Source organism: Hakea prostrata, chromosome 7 (assembly GCF_041222555.1).
Source record: "Hakea prostrata isolate BN-2017 chromosome 7, UWA_Hpros_2, whole genome shotgun sequence".
Lineage (NCBI taxonomy): Eukaryota > Viridiplantae > Streptophyta > Magnoliopsida > Proteales > Proteaceae > Hakea > Hakea prostrata.
Window position 1 is genome coordinate 11,453,000 of NC_142606.1, and position 18,804 is coordinate 11,471,803.

Genomic DNA, 18,804 nt, shown 5'->3' on the forward strand with positions numbered 1-18,804 from the left:
GAGAGAGACAGAATCTCGTAGAGAGAGAGAGAGAGTTTGTTTCGTGCTTTTGCTAGGGACTTATTTGGTGTTTTTTTTTTTTTTTTGACTGTGTGCACTCCAACGCCCGTCCAAACAGTACCTTGTTGGCTTGTTCCAAGACTCTGATGATATTGGATTATTTTCTACGACAACTAGAACTGGTTGACTTAGAATTGAGTATAGAAGAATTAGTCAAACAATTTGAAAAGAATAGTCTATAAGTGGTGCAGGTCAAAGTGACTAATTCCATCCATTTTTTATCCACCTCGTCAGTTGAAATCTTTTACTCATCAACGAACATCTTTTTAACATACTGTTAAAAAGATATACCGTTTGAAGGGTTCTCCTAAATATATAGTGGAGGAGTATGAGATTAGTCTAATCGTCAACTTGCTGTTATACTGTTGCCCCAAGTCTTTATACAAATCCACTCCACCTAACTACTTGTCCTCTTGTCTCCCCTCACTTCAAAACATCTAAGCCTGCCTGTGTACACCGAACAGTCTTGTGTCAGGAAACCCCGCATGGATGGAAAAGATTTAGATCCCTCGAGTCTTATTCCCTTTGTATCGTTCAATTTATGAATACCCTACCTCAGGATAACCATTCCGACCTGGAATATGGCAGGGGAGTCTGTTTCATGGTAAATGAGTGATGATTAAAATTTGATCCCGATAGTTCATTTTACAGGTGGTGAAACTCAAAATGAACGGTTAAGATTGAAATCTCGGCCTCGACCATAGACAGCACAATTTTGCGGTGAAGTTAGAACCCTTCAGATTCCCATAGTTCGTCCATGGGTAGGTTCCGTTTGGTTACTAAACAGAGACGTTATTAATTTTTTTGGGTAAAACATTAAATAATGGGAGAAGCTTATGGTACACTAAAAGATGTGGTGGTGTGAATCTGTCAAATTTGTCGATCATGGACGTTTCGGGAGTAAAAACAAAAGAGCATGTCACATGGCCAAACACCACTCACATAAATACAAAGCCAGAATTGTAACACATGGATATTACTTACTCTTCACGGACTTCTTTCCTATTAAAACTCACTCGCACGCTCCCCATACACGTGAACCGCAAGGTAAGAATTAAATATTCCCGAACCGACCGGGTTCGATTTTGAGCATGGAAATGCTTGCTAACAACGCTGAGACATTTGGGTGAAGGAAGATTGATTGATTGATTGAAGAAGACACCGCTTGATGCTATCGTGAGCCTGAAGATTTTTATTATTTAATAAAAAAATAATCTCTAAAAATGGTGAGAAATGAACCGTTCTTTATGAAGCTTGTATTCTTATAATCTTTTTTGTTTGGTCAAAGAAAGACACCAATTATATTTTAATGACATTGATTAGTTTCCTAATTATGTTGCCGTAAGTAGGAAAGGTGCTGTGTACCATGTACACGTGATTTTTCGAACCCACGACTTCTTCACTAAGAAGTGCTGATTTCAACCACTAGAACAGTTCTGCGATGGCTACCTGTGATCTTTTACTAATCACTTGATATAATGTTGATCTCCTCAAACAAGATCAACCATACGAATTTTTATGTCATTTCTTTTTTCCTTTTATTTAAATTCACTATTTGTTAGATTTTAGAATATTAATTAAAATATTCTTTAAATTTTTTATTAAATGAGAATAATTAATTAAGTAGTGGGATGACCTAATTAATTAGGTCTGTCTAACATATTACTTTCTTAAGGAATTGTAGTGCAATTAGAGGTGTCAAATCTGGAGAAAAACCGATAACAGTATCGAAACCATCTTACTATGAACTCGAACCAAAACCTGTCTATTGTGACGAATCTAGCCTTACTGATTTGATGAATGGGTAGAATCTAATCCTAGTCGTTGGAAGTCGTAGAACCAATTGACACATACATATATTCCAGGTAATTCGGTCTCTTTTTATTTATGAATGACTAATCACTCTTTAGTCTCTAGATTAGTTTAATGGAAAGATTACTCAAAACATCATTAGATTTCATTAGTATTGGAGTAAAAAGTAAGACCCCAATACACATTTACGACAATTTACGAGAATTAGAATGTTAAGAAAAGTTGTATGAAAAGCTTTCAAAGCATATATTCTAGTCAAGCAACATATTTTATCTACATAATGGCATATAAGGAATTGTTTAAGCAAATCCCCATTCTATATCCGAGACTTTATCCAATTTAAATGTATGACAATTCGACCAATTTCTATTCTTGGATGTCGAATGTCTGTATTTTTTTTTTTTGTCGAATGTCGGTGGTATCCATGTATTCTTATATTGATACCTTGTATTTCTTTTGATTTTAAATAGAGTAAATTTTAAAATTATTAAAAAAAAGTGCTCTAACCATTCATATTTTCAAACTTAATTTAAAATATGGCAAGCTCAACTATCCAACCTAACACATTAAGGATTTCTTTTTTCTTCAAAGAAAGCACCAACCAAATAAAGTTGATGATGAACTTTTGAGAAGTGTTTTAGGAAGGATTCAGTTCTTGAAATCAATATAAATTTGCATTAATTTAATTTAAACAAAACCGTCCAAGAACATGTACCTTCACTATCATACATGTTTTGGATTGTTTAGGTAATGGATTTAAAAAAATAATGGTATGATGATATTTTTTTTATTGTAAAAATTATGGTGTGAAACTCGACATGTGATAAATGCATGTATTTTAACACCATTTCATGTGTATGGAACATTTCTTCCAAAATCTCCCTTTTGTATTTTAAAACGCATTGTTTTTCTATAATTTTTATATAAAATGGTGTGTGAAGATACATTAAAAATATATTTAATCAAAATATCAAGTCTTAGAAAATATTATGTTGATCTCATAGAAAGAAATAATTGATATATTCTGTCAAGCATATTATAATTTATTGGTTTCATACTTTGGAGACAATAAATTTTAGAACATCATGTGTGAAACCAACTTCTACTGGAAAAAAATGGTGTGAAATGAATTTCAACAAAAAAAAAAAAAAAAAGAAAAGTGGAAAATAAATTATTTATAAAAAAAAGTGTGAAATGAATTTTCTCTTTATACAATCTCAACATTTTTTTGAATCACATCTAATTTGATTAGGAGTTTTTAAGCTTCTCATTTTGAGCAGTCTACAAAATTTTCTTTTTATTTTTAATTAGTTAAGAAAGTTATCAAACATTTTGTATGCAATAGAAAAAAGAAATAACGTTTACCTAAAAAAGGGAATCAAAAAAAAGGATAATTATTGTTGTTCCATGTACTATAACTTAATTTTTATTTTATTTCCTACACATTTTGAAATTATTAATCAAATTTTAGCCTTTACTTGTAATTACTGATACCCTATTGCTAAACTCGGTTAGTTAAGTAATGATGGACAATTTTTATATATTTAAAAATCCAAAATAATTCGAAGGTTTTATTTTACTTATTTACAGTTTATATTAAATTACATTATTTACCAATTTCTTGCTATTTTTTAGCTTTTGTTATTTAATTTCTAATTTGATGTTATCAATTTAGAAAGTCCCACTTCCACTAGGTTTTCATTATTTTTTTTTGGTTTGCCTACCCCGGTATAAACCGGTGGTCTTGCACACCGACGGGTGGGTGAGTCTCCCAAGGGATTTTTGCATCCACAAGGATTCGATACACACCGAACCAAGCTACTATCACGACCCCGCGGTACAGGGCATTTATTTACTAGTTGATTTGACATTACCATTTTAGAAAGTTCATCTTCTTAGAAAAAAATAATTTAGGTAGTTTTCTTTTTTAATTCAAAATAATAATGATATAATTTTTTTTTTTTTATGATGAAAATAATTTATTTAAAAGAAAAACCTCTGGGGTACATACAGTCAATGGCATCAATGACAAAGACCAAAGGAAAAATGGGGAATAAGAAAACAAACAAACTGATTATAGCAGCAGAGCGCAAAGTTATAGCAACGAGTCCCTCAAGGGAATGTTGAATAAAAAATATTCAAAACCCGATGACAGATATAAGATATCTTGTATAAAGTCCTCGATCTTCCATGGTGGATCTTCTTCCTTGTTATTGATCATATGAACAATTGCTTCGTTATCATTTTCTATGATCACATTCTTAATGTTTTGAGCAAAGGCAACCTGGATTCCTTTTTTGATGGCAGCAACTTCCATTGGATTGCTTGAGTATTTCCTCCCTTGAAACAAAAACAAAATAGGGTTTTTTCCATATGATTTCTAGCCACTCCTCTGAAACCGCTTGATGAGTGTTATTACCTTTGTTTATAGAAGCCCTTTCTACAAAAATCTTGATGAATGATGAAGGTGTGGCAATCCATCTGATATCTTTGTTCTTCTTCTTTGAGATGATGCGATGAGAAAGCACCAATTGATCAATAGTTAATGATTGTGCAAGCCTCCAGATTTGATATGGGTTCTTATGAGGTCTTTGGTGGGTAGCGTTGTTGAGAGCTAGCCATATCAGCCACATAGCAATCAGATGAAGAATGAGAGCTTTGATCTCATTGTGATTTTTTTCCTGTAGATTTAATTCAAGCTGAGATTTGATCAAGAATATTAGTTGAATGTGCCCACCAAAACAAATATTAAAATGGGCCCAAACCTATTTTGCGAAGCAGCATTGGGGAAATATGTGATTTGTTGAGGCTTTTTCTTTCCAATAGAGGGGGAAAATGTCGTTTATCCTACCTACATGTCTTTCAGATAATAACACAGGAGTAGGGAATTTATCATGAAGAACCTTCCAAATAAAGTGAATGATTTTTGGGAGAAGTGGAAGATGCTAGAGTGAGAGCCATGGGTGTTTAGCATAATGATTGTGACTCTTGATGAACAATCAATATGTTGAAGCAATGGTGAAAATACCTAAAGATGTTTGATCCCATACAATTTTATCCTGAGCATTGGAGAAAGGTAAAGGTATGCTAAGAATTTTCTTAATAAGGTCATTTGGCCACCAAGTTCGAATTTTGTTCTCAATCCATAAACTTGTTTCATGGTCAATAAAGAAAGAGACTTTTGTGGGAGCCTCATTTTGAAGGGGAAGGGGGCTTGAAGAGTTGAAATACCTAGAATCCATTTATCAAACAAGGGATTTATCTGATCCCCATTATCAATCATCATGAGAATGCCATCCATCATCATATTTTTTTGCTTTAATAATTGATTTCCACCCCAAGAAGAATTTGAGAGATCAGTAGTTTGAAGAAAACTACAATTCTTGAAGTATTTCTCCTTCATCAGTCTATACCACAATGAGTTTTTCCCAATATCTAGATCCAAGCTCTTTTTGCAAATAAAGCCAAGTTCCAAGCTTCCATAGTTTTGATATTTAAGCTACCAAATCTCTTATAGGAATACAAATTGTGGTCCAATTGACTATGTGAATATGAGACTTTTCCTCATCAATTTCATTTAGGGTCTTCTTTGGAAGGAGAATACAAGACATGAAGTGGGTGGGCATTGCTTGAGTAATAGATTGAATAAGGATTGTTTTCCCCGCAAAGCTTAAAAGCCTTGCTTTCCAACCTTGTAATCTTTACCTAAGATTCACTCTTTGGATCAATCCATAGCAGTGCTTCCGCTTGATTTTTCCATCAAAAGAGGGATACCAAGATATTTGTCTATCTCGGAGGAAGACAAGATATTAAAATTTTCAGCTAGAAGTCTTCTAGTCTGATTGGGAGTACTCTTGCTGTAATGAGCCCTAGTTTTTTGATTATTTAGTAATTGCTTGTGTACTGACAATACTTTTGTATGATTGTCTGAAAATGAATAACTTCTTGTACAAATGCTTGACCAAAGAGGATTAAGTCATCAGCAAAAGCCAAGTGAGAGATACTTTCTCCTCCCCTACAAAGCTTGATACCTCTAAATTTCTTATTGATTATTGCTTTTTCAATGTGACTAGAAAACAACTCAACACATAGCACAAACAAATAAGATGACAGGGGTCCCCTTGCCTCAGACCTGTAGTAGGTTTAAAGAAAGTTGTTGGCTTTCCATTTATGAGGATGGATAATTGGGGAGCGGCAACAGAACATGATCCATTTGATCTATACTAGAGGAAAGCCGAATGCATGAAACACTTTTTCAATAAAAACCCACTCCATTATGTCATAAGCTTTGCTCATATCTAATTTACTAGCCATCATCCCCTTTTTTCCCTTTCCTACTTTGATTGATTCTGTATATAATTTCATGTCCAATCAAGATATTATCTTGAATATGCTGACCTTTGATAAAAACCATTTTGATTGAAAGAGATAAGGTTGGGAGAATATGTTTGATTCTATTAACCATAAGTTTAGTAATGATCTTATAACTTACATTATAAATACTTATAAGTCCAAATTCATTCACAGGGGTGGGAATGTCAACTTTGGGTATAAGAGAGATGAATGTTTGATTTATTTGGGAGGAGAAGGTAGTTGTTTCAAAGAAGTGTTTCACACGGGCAACAAGATTTTGATGACAAATTTCCCAGGTTGATTGATAGTAGCCAATAGTACAACTCTAAAATTTGTAATTAATATGATCTTTTTTTTCTAAATGAGGATAGTAATGTGTTTTGACTTCATAATTTTAGAATGAAAAAATAGATATTAAACATTCAATTGTAACTGGTTTCTTAACACTTTTAGAACTAAGGAGGGCAACAATAATTTCATAAGGACCTGTTTGGTTACAAACATTCAGAGATTTCAAATCTCTGGATTCATTAATGGGAGCTTCATACCTGTTTGGTTGTGTGAATCCCTGGATTCATGAAATCTAGAGATTTACAATTTTAAATTAAAAATGTGAATCTATAGATTTATGGGTATGAGGTGAAATCCAGAGATTTCATCCCTACTATAAAAGTCTTAAACATTTGAACCATGACTCCATAAATGATTTTTTAGATGAATTTATAGATTTCATTCCAAAGATTCAGGCCAACCAAACTGTTAATTTTATGATCCATGACTCCATAAATTTGAAATCTCTAGATTTTTGAAATCTTCAGACTCAAGTAACCAAACAGGCCCTAAAGAACATAGTCTTTTTTGTAATTAAGTTATACAACAAGGGGCAATAGTATTTATCCAAAAAAACAAATACTCAAAAGAAATAGAACATGGATTATAAGCTGAAGACCCATTTTGTGGGCTTTCCTTTCCGAAAACTACCAAAAGCCCATTTAGTGGGCTTTCCAAGGCCCATCATCTGGGGATACCAGAGAAGAAGGAAAGAGAAACTGAAACTGAAATCCAATTATTCTCTCTGAGATTTGCTCATGGATGTGTTCAGGCAAGCCAAGAACACAAATCTTCTTGGAATCACCTGCAATCAACCCCTAATGGCTTCTTGAATTGGTGATGAAGTGTCGTTGAAGCCTCTATTAGAACGAGCGATCTCCACCGAATCTGATATTGTTTCTTTCTTTCTAATTTTGCCTGTGTTTTAAGTTCATGATTTGGAGGAGCACCACACCAGCACAGCCAGAACTGGTTGAAGATCGAGGCATCCATTAAAATTTCTGCATGTCTTACTTCTTTTAGTTTTTCCGTCGTCAATCAATCAGAACTAACAATTCCCCCAACCCAACGATAACGAATTGCCCTTAATTGATGAGATCTTATTTCACAATAACCTGTTTTCCCCAAATCTTTATCTAACAAACCTTAAAATTGAGATCGGAGAGAAATTCAATACAAAAGGTAGGTTTTACAGGAAGAAATTAGGCAAAATAAGAGATATACTAGGGTTTTAGAGGAAGAAATTAAGCAAATGAAAGATAAATCAGTGCTTCTTCAAGAAGCCCTGAGCCAACTTGATGTAATCACCGTGGCCACCACTCCCACCTTCATCGTGCTTCCCTGCAAAGCCCTGAGCCATCTTGATGTAGTCCCCAAAGCCACCGCTGCTCTCGCTGTGCTTCCCACCATCACCATCACTTGAATGTGACGAATGTGTAGTCGAAGTTGAATGTGAATGCGAGGTGGTTGTAGTGGTTGAATGAGCAGAATGAGCGGTTGTGGAGGAGGATTGTGAAGAGTGGTATTGATGAAGATACTGCTCCGCCTTCTCCATGTACTTCCCAACTCCCTTCTCTTCTAATTTTCCATAAGAAGAGGCGGCGCCAATTAGATCTGCGGTGGCGCCGGCGACCTTTGCTTTGTCAATCTTGTCGGTTTCATGGTGAAGCCCGGCTCTTGCAGCCTCTGCGATCACCTTGGCACTGGACAGCAATTCAGAGCTGGATGGTTTGTGCTTATGGTCGTGGGTTTTGTGTTGCTTTTCAGGTTTCGACTCCATGAAGATCAACAAGAGAAAATTTGAACCCACCCTGTATAAGTGCTTTCAGATCAAGAACCCAGAGAAATGTTTTGGTTTTCACGTTTATAATGTTAGGGTTTCAAGAACACGCCCAAAGAAAACCCGCGTTGTTTGCGTAGGTCGTTCGGATGAACGTGTAGACACGGAGGAGAGAAGATTAAAAAAAGGAAGTTATGGACTACAGAGAACGACTTTCTTTTATATATTTAAAGCTTAAAGAATTCAACAACCAGAAAATATTCAACATTAAATGAGAAACGGTGACCAGCAACAATTCTGTTCATTACGTTAGAAACAACCTCCTTAGACTCCATTAGCGACTTGAAGGCGATTGTTGAAGCATTCTTTCAATTCCACCTTTTTTTGGATCCATTGTCTCATTAATAATTATTTTTTCCATCTCTTAGTTCACCAAAATCAGAACAGAAAATTGAAGATGAAGAGCAATACTGTCAATTAATTTCCTCTAACAATCTTCGGGTATGCTGTCATTTTCATTTTCAGATCGAATGTGTGCTGGACCACTAAGGTATGCTGCCTTGATTGACTCACCTCAATCTTGCCAAATCCTTCAAGCTCTATTAATGGGTTTGGAATGATAATTAATGGTCTGCATGAATTCTTCTTGCTTCAACATAAGGCTGCGTTTGTTTGCTGGAATAAAGGTTGGGTGGGAAATTTTTTGAAAAGAGTGCATATTTCTTACTTTTCTCGTAAATTCCAAAATGATAAATTGTTTGGTTGCTTGGGATGGGAAAGTGAGAGACAAGTTTCCTTAAACTTGTTTGCTGATGTGGCCACAAGTCGAAGTCTGTGTGATCGGTGGCGACACCACCGACACGGCGATAATCGTCGAAATATCGAACGATTTTTGGATCACCAGCGACTCAGGCCAAGGTAAATTTGTAGTCATCTACTCATCCTTGACTCCTCTACTACCTGGTTTAGGGTTTAGAGAATGGGGGCGATCGGGAAGACGGTCGGATTCGGGATGGTTAGTCGCAAGATCTCGAAATTAATCTTGATTCTTGATGGAGCGTCCGAGCCGGCTGCTTGCGAGGCACACATCCGTGAATTAGGGAAACCGAAATGCCAGAGAGGAGAGAGAGAGCTCACATGGCAGCGAGAGAGAGGTTTTTGCGGCGGGTTATGCGAGAGAGAGATCGTCGGAGCGGGGTGCAGTGGCTTTTGAAGAGATCGAGATCGCTAGAAATGGGTTTTGGAGAGATCGTTGGAGATGGGCCCGTCCGTTTTGCGAAAGAGGCGTGGCCGGAACTCCACAAAATTGCTTTGGAATGTTGCCGCGTAGCCGGGAGATTCTCACTCCAATCGATTTCTCTCCCTCCCGAATCGTTACTCCTCCGCCATATCTTCTCTCCATGGTTCCCAGGCCGAGAGAACTCCGGTCGTTCCATGCGAACGATTCGTTCCAATTTCTTCCAAGATGATCGAATATTGGAGGTAAAGGAGAAGTTGAGAATTGTGGAACGGATCGATTTTAGAGAGAGAGCCGCAGAGACGAAAAGTAGAGAAACCGTCGAACAATTCGAACAAGTTTCACCGAGGAGGGAATCTCCGGAATTGCAGATTAGTTGGGATTTAGAGGAAAGTGGAGAAGGTGAAGAAGCAACACTCGATTTTCGAAGAATTTTCCGACGCCCACCTTTATTCCAAGAAAACAAAATGCGAAAAATGGAAAAAGTACATGGGGAAAACCCAAGAAAAACCAATTGGTGGATTTAAAAGGAAAAGTAAGAAATACTTCAAGAATATTCCACCCCACCTTATTAAGAAACAAACGCAGCCTATGGGAACCACCACTATCACTTTTCCACAAAATTCTCTCCTTTCCTTTTCTTCTCCCTCACCCCACTACATTAACTTCTATGACTTCTAATGTATGAACCATGTTATAGGAACAATGGTATTGTATATCAAAAGGCTGCCTTCATCCAGTGCTCACATTGCTCACATTCAGGAAGTTTAACATCATTGCCATTCAACAAAAACAAAAACTAGGATGCGGATCTACAAGAGAAAATTTGAACCAACCCTGTAGAAATGCTTTAAGATCAAGGACCAAGAGAAAAGTTCTGGTTTTCAAGTTTATAATGTTAGGGTTTCTAGAAGAACACGCAAGGAAATCACGTTGGAAGCATTTGTCTTTTGGATGAACGTGCAGATACAGAGAAGGTAAAAAAGAATTCATAGACTAAAGATAACGACTTTCTTATATATATATTAATAAGAGTTCAGAGAAGTTCTACAACCAGAAAAGATTCAACATTGACTTCAAAAAAAAACAAGCTAACTAGCTAGCAACAATTCTGTCCATTACATTGGAAACAACATCCTTAGACTCCATTAGCAACTTGATGCTTCTGTTCAGCTTCTCACGCTTAGTGACAACAGAAGGCGATTCTTGAAGCATCCTTTCAACTCCACTTTTCTTCGGACCCATTATCTCATAAATAATTACTTCTTCCATCTCTTTGTTCACCAAATTCAGAACAGAAAATTGAAGGTGAAGAGCCATACTGTCAATCAATCTCCTTAAAACAATCTTCCAGTATGCTGTCATTCTCATTTTCAGATCAAATGCCTGCTGGACAACTAAGGTGTGTTGCCTTAAGTGACCAACCTCAACCTTGCCAAATCCTTCAAGCTCTAAATTGGTGGGTTTTGAATGATCACTCATGATCTGCATGAATACTTCTTGTTTCAACATAAGGGACTTCCATGTTGAATTGTATTCAGGATGGCAAGTGTAGTCGATCTGCTTCTCCATTTCTACCAGCTCTCCGACTTGATTGATGGAACGGGATTTAGATTTGGCCATTAAACCTTCAACTGCAGTTCTTATACATGGAATGAGTTGAGGAAAGTTTGATGCTTTGTCAAGCAGTACACGGCTCACTACTTTCTCGATATAATCCCACAGTTCACAAACAAAATTAAGAGGAATGTCTGATACTTCATTCACTTTTCCACGCAAGGCAGTTAGAAAAGTTGATCGAGGAAGGAAATTGGGAAGCCCAATTCCCTGGGCTTCTTCCAAAACCTTGATTTCCTCAGTCAGGAAATCTGTAACTGGTTTCTGCAGCTCACCCTTCAACTGCAGTTCCTTGGCATAGTCGTTCAAAAGCTCAGCCATTCGTGCAGTAGAGTGCATGCTCTTGTCATCCTGGTACTCATCGAATTCACCCCTGATAAGAATGTTCCTCAAAGTTTCCTTTGCATTACCCACAATTTGCATACACGTAGTCATTGCTTCTGCTATGTTGGTCAAATTCCTGGGCATCTTGTTTAGCTCAGAATTGTTTTGATTCAGTTTTGCATTTATCTTCTTGACAATGTCAGGGAAGCATTTAGCAATACTGGTTGCCTGAATCTCAACCAATTTCTGAGCTAAAATACGAATTCCAACAATAGACTTGTCAATCTTGGAAAGAAGAGGATGTGATGCAAATAGCTTTGCCTCCTCCTTCCTAGCTTCCTCATATGATTCATCACCAATTCTGTTTCTAACACAGACATATCCAAGGCCGATGTTCACATCATCTGCAGTTACCTTCTCAAGCAGACCTTCTGGTGCTTTATCGGCCTTAGTTACCACAGCTAAGGTTCTCTCACCAGTCTTGTCAACTTGTTGAGACATTCTAATTGATTCACAAGTAGGGAAATCAACAGTTGCAGATAAGACATTGAGGATTATACTCTCCTTAGGAGTTATATACTCCATTATAATGTCAGAAATCTGCTCATAAATGTCCTCTGGTTGACCATGGACAGGTACCCTTGTAATACCAGGTAAATCTACCATTGTTAAATCAGGGACACCTTTCTTTTTCACTATTAATGTAAGAGTATGAGAGATGCCCTTACCAGAGCCTGCAATTTCTTTTGTTGCGGAACTGATGGATTCAGCTACATTTGATTCGTCCGTAGGCAGTGTTTTGCCATGAAATGCCAACAGCAGCTCTGGAACTGGGTTTGAATGGTTCTCCAATCTCATTATGAGGGGAACCCTAGTACAGATACCCTGCCCTCTAGGGAGACTGATTCCTGCAAGAGACTCCAGAACACTGGACTTCCCAGATGATTGATCTCCAACCACAACAATTGTTGGTAGTTGAATACCTTCTTGCATGATATTCAAGTGCCGAAGTTTATCAACCACATCAAGTAGTGGCCTTATTCTGTCATCATAGGTTGCCAAAAGTGGCGCAGCATGTGAAATTGCTACGATTGAGCCTCCCTTCACTGGAGAGACTTGACCACTAAGTTTGAAAGTTGCAAATTTTTCTTGCAGAGTACTCACAGAATCTGATGTCTTTTGTGGTTTCTTCATTGGGGCCATTGTGAGAGAAAAGGAGAGGGATGGAAGAGATGAATGTGGCTCTGAGTTTATATATAGGGCTGGAAAGCCTCGAAGCCTGTGATGAAGTTGCAGAGAAACTACTGAAGCAGGCGATCGTTTGGTGTCTCCAGAAAGGCATTAAGTGTGGGTATCGATTACGAAGTGGCAAAAAGCCTAAATTTTTAGAAATTCCCAGCTTCATGACGTCTGTTACCAAGGAGTGTCCCAGGTTCCCAAACCCAATAACTGTCCTTCGAGAAAGCAATTTGAAGGATGAATTCATCGAAAATCTTACCTTCATGACTCAAGACCCAATCGAATCAATAGCAATGCAATAACTTCCCGTTAAGAATCTTGGGAGATGTGTCAGAAGGTCCTGGAAACCAAAGCTTTATATGCTGCCATGGGAAAGAGAGATGAGAGAGGAAGACGAAGGGATTTCATGACATAAAGCCAAGGCTTCCTGCAGCAAGGTTTTGCTCATACCTGGTTAATACTTCAAGTCTTAATGGCATTAGACGAATTGCTAAGAAAGACTTATTGGGTCATCGCAGAGGAGATCAGCAATGGGTTCAGGGTTTTGTTTGATCGAGAGAAACCTGGGCTAATTTTGTGAATTTAAGAAATCCTAGGTGTGGGTCTTAGAGGAATTTTGTGAATTTAAGAAATCCTAGGGGGGTGTCTTAGACTAATTTCGTGAATCTAAGAAATCCTAGGGGGGTGTCTTAGACTAATTTCGTGAATCTAAGAAATCCTAGGGGTGGATAAACGTAATATCTAAAACTTTTTAAACACATCTTAAACGTTTGTTGGTTCACCAAATTTTGAGAAAAGCTATTGGTCTCTGCAGTTCATTCTTCAAATGCAGATTTGTGAACATTCATCCAGCATCGCAGGCCATTCGAGCAGTACAGTGCATGAACTCATCTGGGTAGTCATCGAACTCCCCTATTAGAAGAATTTTCCTCGGAGTTTTTCTTTTGCAGATCTCTGATTTTCCATTAAGGCAGTCATTGTTTGAGCTACATTTGTATTCTTAGGCATCTTCTGATGTTCAGAATTTTTTGATTTAGTTTTACATTGATTTTCTTGGCAATATCAGTTAAGCATTTAGCAATAATGTTTTCCTGTATCTGGGACAACTTCTGAGGTAGATGGGCATTACAAGTTTCCAACAATGGACTTATCAATCCAGGATAGAAGGGGATGTGGTTCCTGGTAAGATATGAATCAGCAATCTTTGATTCTATCTTAGAAATCCTCCTTTTCTCAGGTTTAATGCCTCTACAAAAGCTAAAGAATCACCTGACTCCCCAATGCTGTCTGGATTAACTGCCATTAATAATGAGTAACACATTACTACCACAAAGCCAGACATACAGTTCCAGCAAAAATTTTGATAGGATAAAGCATATTAGCAGCTACAGATTGAAATTGTTGGGGAGGAACTCTCCCCTCCTTTTCTTTTCCTTCTCCAAGACAAATACCCAAACAGCCTATAGCAGTAGGGCACCCTCTCCACAAGCCATCAGGGAATCCTCCTTTTACCATCCTGATATCTGCACAATTTTCAGATTGAAGATTCATGTCAGCCAATAGCCATGAGGACCAGTATCATTAGTGACAAAATTTGCAAGCTTAGACAGCTCTAATCACAACACTTAATTAGAACACAAACAGTATATTTTATTCATAATACTTACACTATTTTGAAGGCCACATTCGAGGTTTAAGCATCAGACTATGTCAGAAAATTATCATTAGAATGAAATTTATTAACCAGAACTCTATCTATAGATGTAGGCAATGCACTCAGGTGTTACAATTATTACATTTAAGTGCTATCACAAAAACTGGGCATCTTCAGTGTATTGAGTTACTAGATTCCAGATCTGCTTCAGCTACTATTGTGGAGTGCTAAAGAAGCACTTCGACATCGGCGTTTCTTTGAGCCAACCTGAAAATCAGGAGAAAAAAAGAAATAAAAGATATCAATCAGACAACAGTTTAGACCCATTTTAAAGAAAAGCTCTGGTTAGCAGATATCACAGCATCAAACAAGGCAACAGCCCCTGAAAGATTGGCTCAGCAGCCATGTATGGAAATATGACACTAGTGATTTTACTGAAACAAGGTACTCTAGAAACAGCAGTGGAAAACATACAAGTAAAACAACAATATGTAGCAAAAAAATAATGTACAGAGTAAAAAGCACAATAGAAGAAGTATTTTTGTCCCAAAATGCTCAAGAAAAGAAATGAAATAAGTCTTCGAACTAGGCAAAGAAAGATCTTCTGAAAATTTCTTCATCACCACAAAAAAAAAGAAAAGAAAAAAAGAAAGGATCTTCTGATAAAAACAGAAAAAACAGAAAAACTTGAAGGTTTTTCCATTTGTATATGTTCACACCACATGCAGTAGTTCTTCCTTTCATATATATAGAGTGCTAGCTCTTGTCACCTAAGTGATTAACTAAAGTTAGACTAATTGGAGACTAGGTCGGGAGCATTCTTATGTACAGTAATCTCAAAAAATGGCCAACTTCCAGACCAGTTACAAATTGATGCCAAGAAAAGCTAAATTGGACAGGTTTAACAGTTAGCATTCTAAAACATAAAGCAATCATTCGAACAATGTGGACAAGTGACCTAATCACTCTGAAACCTTCTAGTTCCTCAATATAAAGTTACAGTCTAAGAAGCATTCTGCACTTCATGACTCAAATAGGAAATACATAATATTTGGTTCAATTACAGTTTGAGAAGCATCCAGTAATTCATGACTCTAGTAGGAAATACAGAAAAAGGTGTGCCATTTTGAATAATGCCATCAGTATAGTATCTTCTTTATTCTGCCAGTACCCTGTAATCTGAAGCAGACATATAAGACTCTGTATGTAGGTGTTAGTGAGTATTCATGCTTAAAAAGATAGCCCTTTTCTTCTCTTAGAAATTCTGTTTGTCATTAGTCTACACCTAGTTACTCCCACCCATTCCACCACAACGCACACACAACTACATTGCATGTGTCAAAAACAATAAAAAAATATACCGCAAAGGTTGTGAGAAATTGTTCTGATGAACTCAAAGTTATCAAAATTTTAACACAGGATTTGCAGGAAAGCTCATGAATTTTTTTCCAAGTCATGTAAAATTACATACGAACTAAAATACTTAACTACCAACTTATGGCAACAAAATCAATGGACAACCAATACTGAAGCCCTGTGATCCTCTATCTCACTAAGACTCTTGTTTGGAATTTTTCTCTTTTCCTTTCTGTTTGTTCATTACCCTATTCAATCTATAAAAATTTTATCCTTGTTCAAGGCATTGAAGTAGGGGAAGAGGATAGTGCATTAAAAGAGGAAAAGTATTGTAAATATTTGAAGCACAAAGTTGTAAAGATGAAGTAACTACGGCAATGAAAAAACTTTCTAAAAAGGGGAAATTTATCAAAGTGTACTGAATGGAAGAAAGTAGCATCTGCACATTGTGTGTGGATTTCAAAAGGTGCAAATATAAATTTTAACCACACACCTTTGAAGATAATGGGGGTAAACAAGCCTGCCTAACAGCTTTTCCAGACTCAGTTCGCTGTCTAATCTCTTGAAGTTGTTTTGCAATATCCTCCAAGAGCTGAAACTGTATTTTCTCCCTATCCCTGTGCTCCACAGAAAAACTCAGCCTCTCCCTTCCCACTTGCACAATCCTCAACCTTTCTCTTAACCACCGAATTTCAGTGTCAAGTTTCAGTCTTTCATTATCCATAGCAGACATGGAATTCCTCCGCAAGTCAAAGGGAATAGATTTTCTCTGAGTGTTATGGGTTGTTGGTGAACCATCTGTCAAGTCAGAGCAACTTCGACGAAGATCTTGCCCGGTTGCTGCCCTACTTGTACTCAGTTGATTAGTTGCAGCATCAAGCCTACTGACACCAGAGGGATCAAATGGGGGACCATGCATCCTAAACCTATCTGAATCTGTGTCTGTCAACCATGCTCGACTGTCTTCTGTTGCTTCCTCCTTGCACAATATAAACTTGTCGTCAACTACATGAACATCATAAAGACTTGATTCAGTTTCAATCTTAGATAATTGTTGATCTGGATAATTCTGACACTTGTCCAAGTCTTCACCATCACATGGAAAAATGATTTGAGTTCCACAAGGATTGGGGTCAGCCTTCATTTCAATTCCTTGACACTGTCTAGCATTATTAATTTGACCATGTTCTTCATCAATTGAAACAATTGTTTTCTCATGCAAACCATGCTTGTGGGGGCTGTTTAATTTATATAACCTGGACTCTCCCTCTAATATCTGCTCTCTTTCAAGGATAGATTTTCCTTCATCCATGGATATCATTGTCCCAGGTGGATGGATTTTGTCAGAGCTTACTTTCCTCTGGAAATCCACAGGTTTCAGGAGCTTTGCAGCCTTATCTTCGTTTGAAGATGGTAGCTCTTTCACAGGAGCACGAGTGGAAATAGGTCCCTCAACATACTCCTCATAATTTGAAGATGATTTTATATTTTTCATTATTCCACTTCTGTCAATAGATTCACCAATGCACTGCATCATCGAATCTGGATCCTCACTAGAAGCTAATGAAAAAGTAGAACTTGGTACTGGTATTTCCACTATATCATTTCTAACACCTCCCAAACTCTCGTTGTTCAAGAGCATAGACTGCCTATATGCTTCCAATTCCTTCTCCAGAAAGTGCCCCTCCCTCTCTTTCCTCACAAGAATCTCCTTGAGAATGTTCATTTCTTCAACATCATATGCAGATTTTTCTTCAATCATCCTATGATACTGTCTTGCTTCCATCGCTATTAATGCTTTCTCATCCTGCAGACGCATTATCATAGCCATAGCTTCATCAGCAGCGCTCGCAGCGGCATTTCTCTCCTTCTCTAGCTCAAGATGTAGAGCAGCACCAGCAGCTTGCTCTTCTTCAAGTGCTTGTTCCAAGATTCTAATCACATTTTTGTCATTCCCATCAAATCCCAGATCATCTTGACTATTATATAGTTCCTCCCTGTCATCTGCAATCTTTAAGTAAAAAACATGAGAATCCCTAAAGCAATAAACATAAATTATCTTGAATTCAACAAGTCAGGTACAAGACAATAACCAATGAGGGTTTTCAATGGAAAACAATTTATAGGGGAAATACGGAAGAGTCTGCCATATATGAAACAGGTTTAAGAATTCTTAGTCACCATGGAGACGAATCCCAGCAGAGCCTTCCTCGACAATTTCATGATCAAATTCGCTCTTTCTGTAATGGCAATTAGCGACCTGTTGCCGTGGGGGTTCAGCCGATAAGACAGATGAGGATTTATTACGTAGAACAACAGCTTTACGCCGGGAACGTAAACCAGACCTTGGTGGCCTCTGATGCATTACTTCCTTCCCCTTAACATCACCGCGGCCTCTGTAAGACCTATTGGATGATGGGTTTCTGACAGCAAAGTTATGAGATCTTCTACTATCATCGGAGAAGGAGCTACAAGAAGTGTATCCATCCGTCTCCAGAGATCCATCAGTGCGATCATCTCCGAAAAATGTAACACTCAATTGTCTTCCATGGTCATTCGTGAAGATGAAATTGAAAGGGAAGGTGTTCTTCAAAGACATTTGAAGAGATGAGATCCTACGAATTGGGTAGTCAATAAACAACCTCTGCAAACACTTACCTCTATAAGGAACACCAAAAATGCCATTGCAGGGGCACGGCAAGCGCCAACCAAAAATACCCAAAAATTTTGAAGCAAAGAAAGCAAAACCCAATCCACATAGAAGGAGAAACGACAACAAAAGATCCAAAAAAGCTCCAAGGAGCTTAGAGAACGACCATGTTTTAATCTCCTGACAAGCCATTCATATAACCTGCAAATCCTCCTCCTTTGAAAGAACTTAAATATGTCAAATGCGGTAAGAACGGATCCAAACCAGTGGCCTTTCATTGAAAAAACCGGTGAGGTGGTAACTGTGATCATGCATGATCTGATCGAATGTTTCCATGAATGTTGGAGAGCGCTCGAGCAAAGTGGATTTATCAGGAGAGATTAACAGATCTC

The 18,804-nt window shown here is 37.4% G+C and overlaps 1 protein-coding gene and 2 pseudogenes across 1 annotated transcript; all 3 read right to left on the reverse strand.

The window, feature by feature from the left end:
* Positions 1-7,073: 7,073 nt before the first annotated feature.
* LOC149009761 (nodulin-related protein 1 pseudogene) lies at positions 7,074-8,532 on the reverse strand (annotated as a pseudogene).
* A 2,135-nt stretch (positions 8,533-10,667) lies between these two features.
* LOC149009762 (dynamin-related protein 4C pseudogene) lies at positions 10,668-12,716 on the reverse strand (annotated as a pseudogene).
* Positions 12,717-13,933: 1,217 nt separating this feature from the next.
* Positions 13,934-18,731, reverse strand: LOC149009763 (uncharacterized). Its single transcript, XM_089162328.1, has 4 exons — positions 17,944-18,731; positions 16,256-17,766; positions 14,420-14,673; positions 13,934-14,275 (listed from the first exon to the last, which is right to left on the reverse strand). Exons 1-3 carry the CDS (start codon positions 18,602-18,604, stop codon positions 14,614-14,616), a joined length of 2,232 nt encoding a protein of 743 aa, XP_089018454.1. The 5' UTR covers positions 18,605-18,731; the 3' UTR covers positions 13,934-14,275; positions 14,420-14,613.
* Positions 18,732-18,804: the final 73 nt, after the last annotated feature.

Bases quoted from the DNA above. Each gene is read 5' to 3' on its own strand.
- LOC149009763 (XM_089162328.1), bottom strand. From the start codon at position 18,604: ATGGCTTGTCAGGAGATTAAAACATGGTCGTTCTCTAAGCTCCTTGGA. The intron at 17,767-17,943 runs GTGACTAAGAAT...TAAAGATTGCAG, and splicing joins TGCTGGGATTCGTCTCCATG to ATGACAGGGAGGAACTATAT. The intron at 14,674-16,255 runs GTGTGTGGTTAA...CCTGATTTTCAG, and splicing joins TACCCCCATTATCTTCAAAG to GTTGGCTCAAAGAAACGCCG.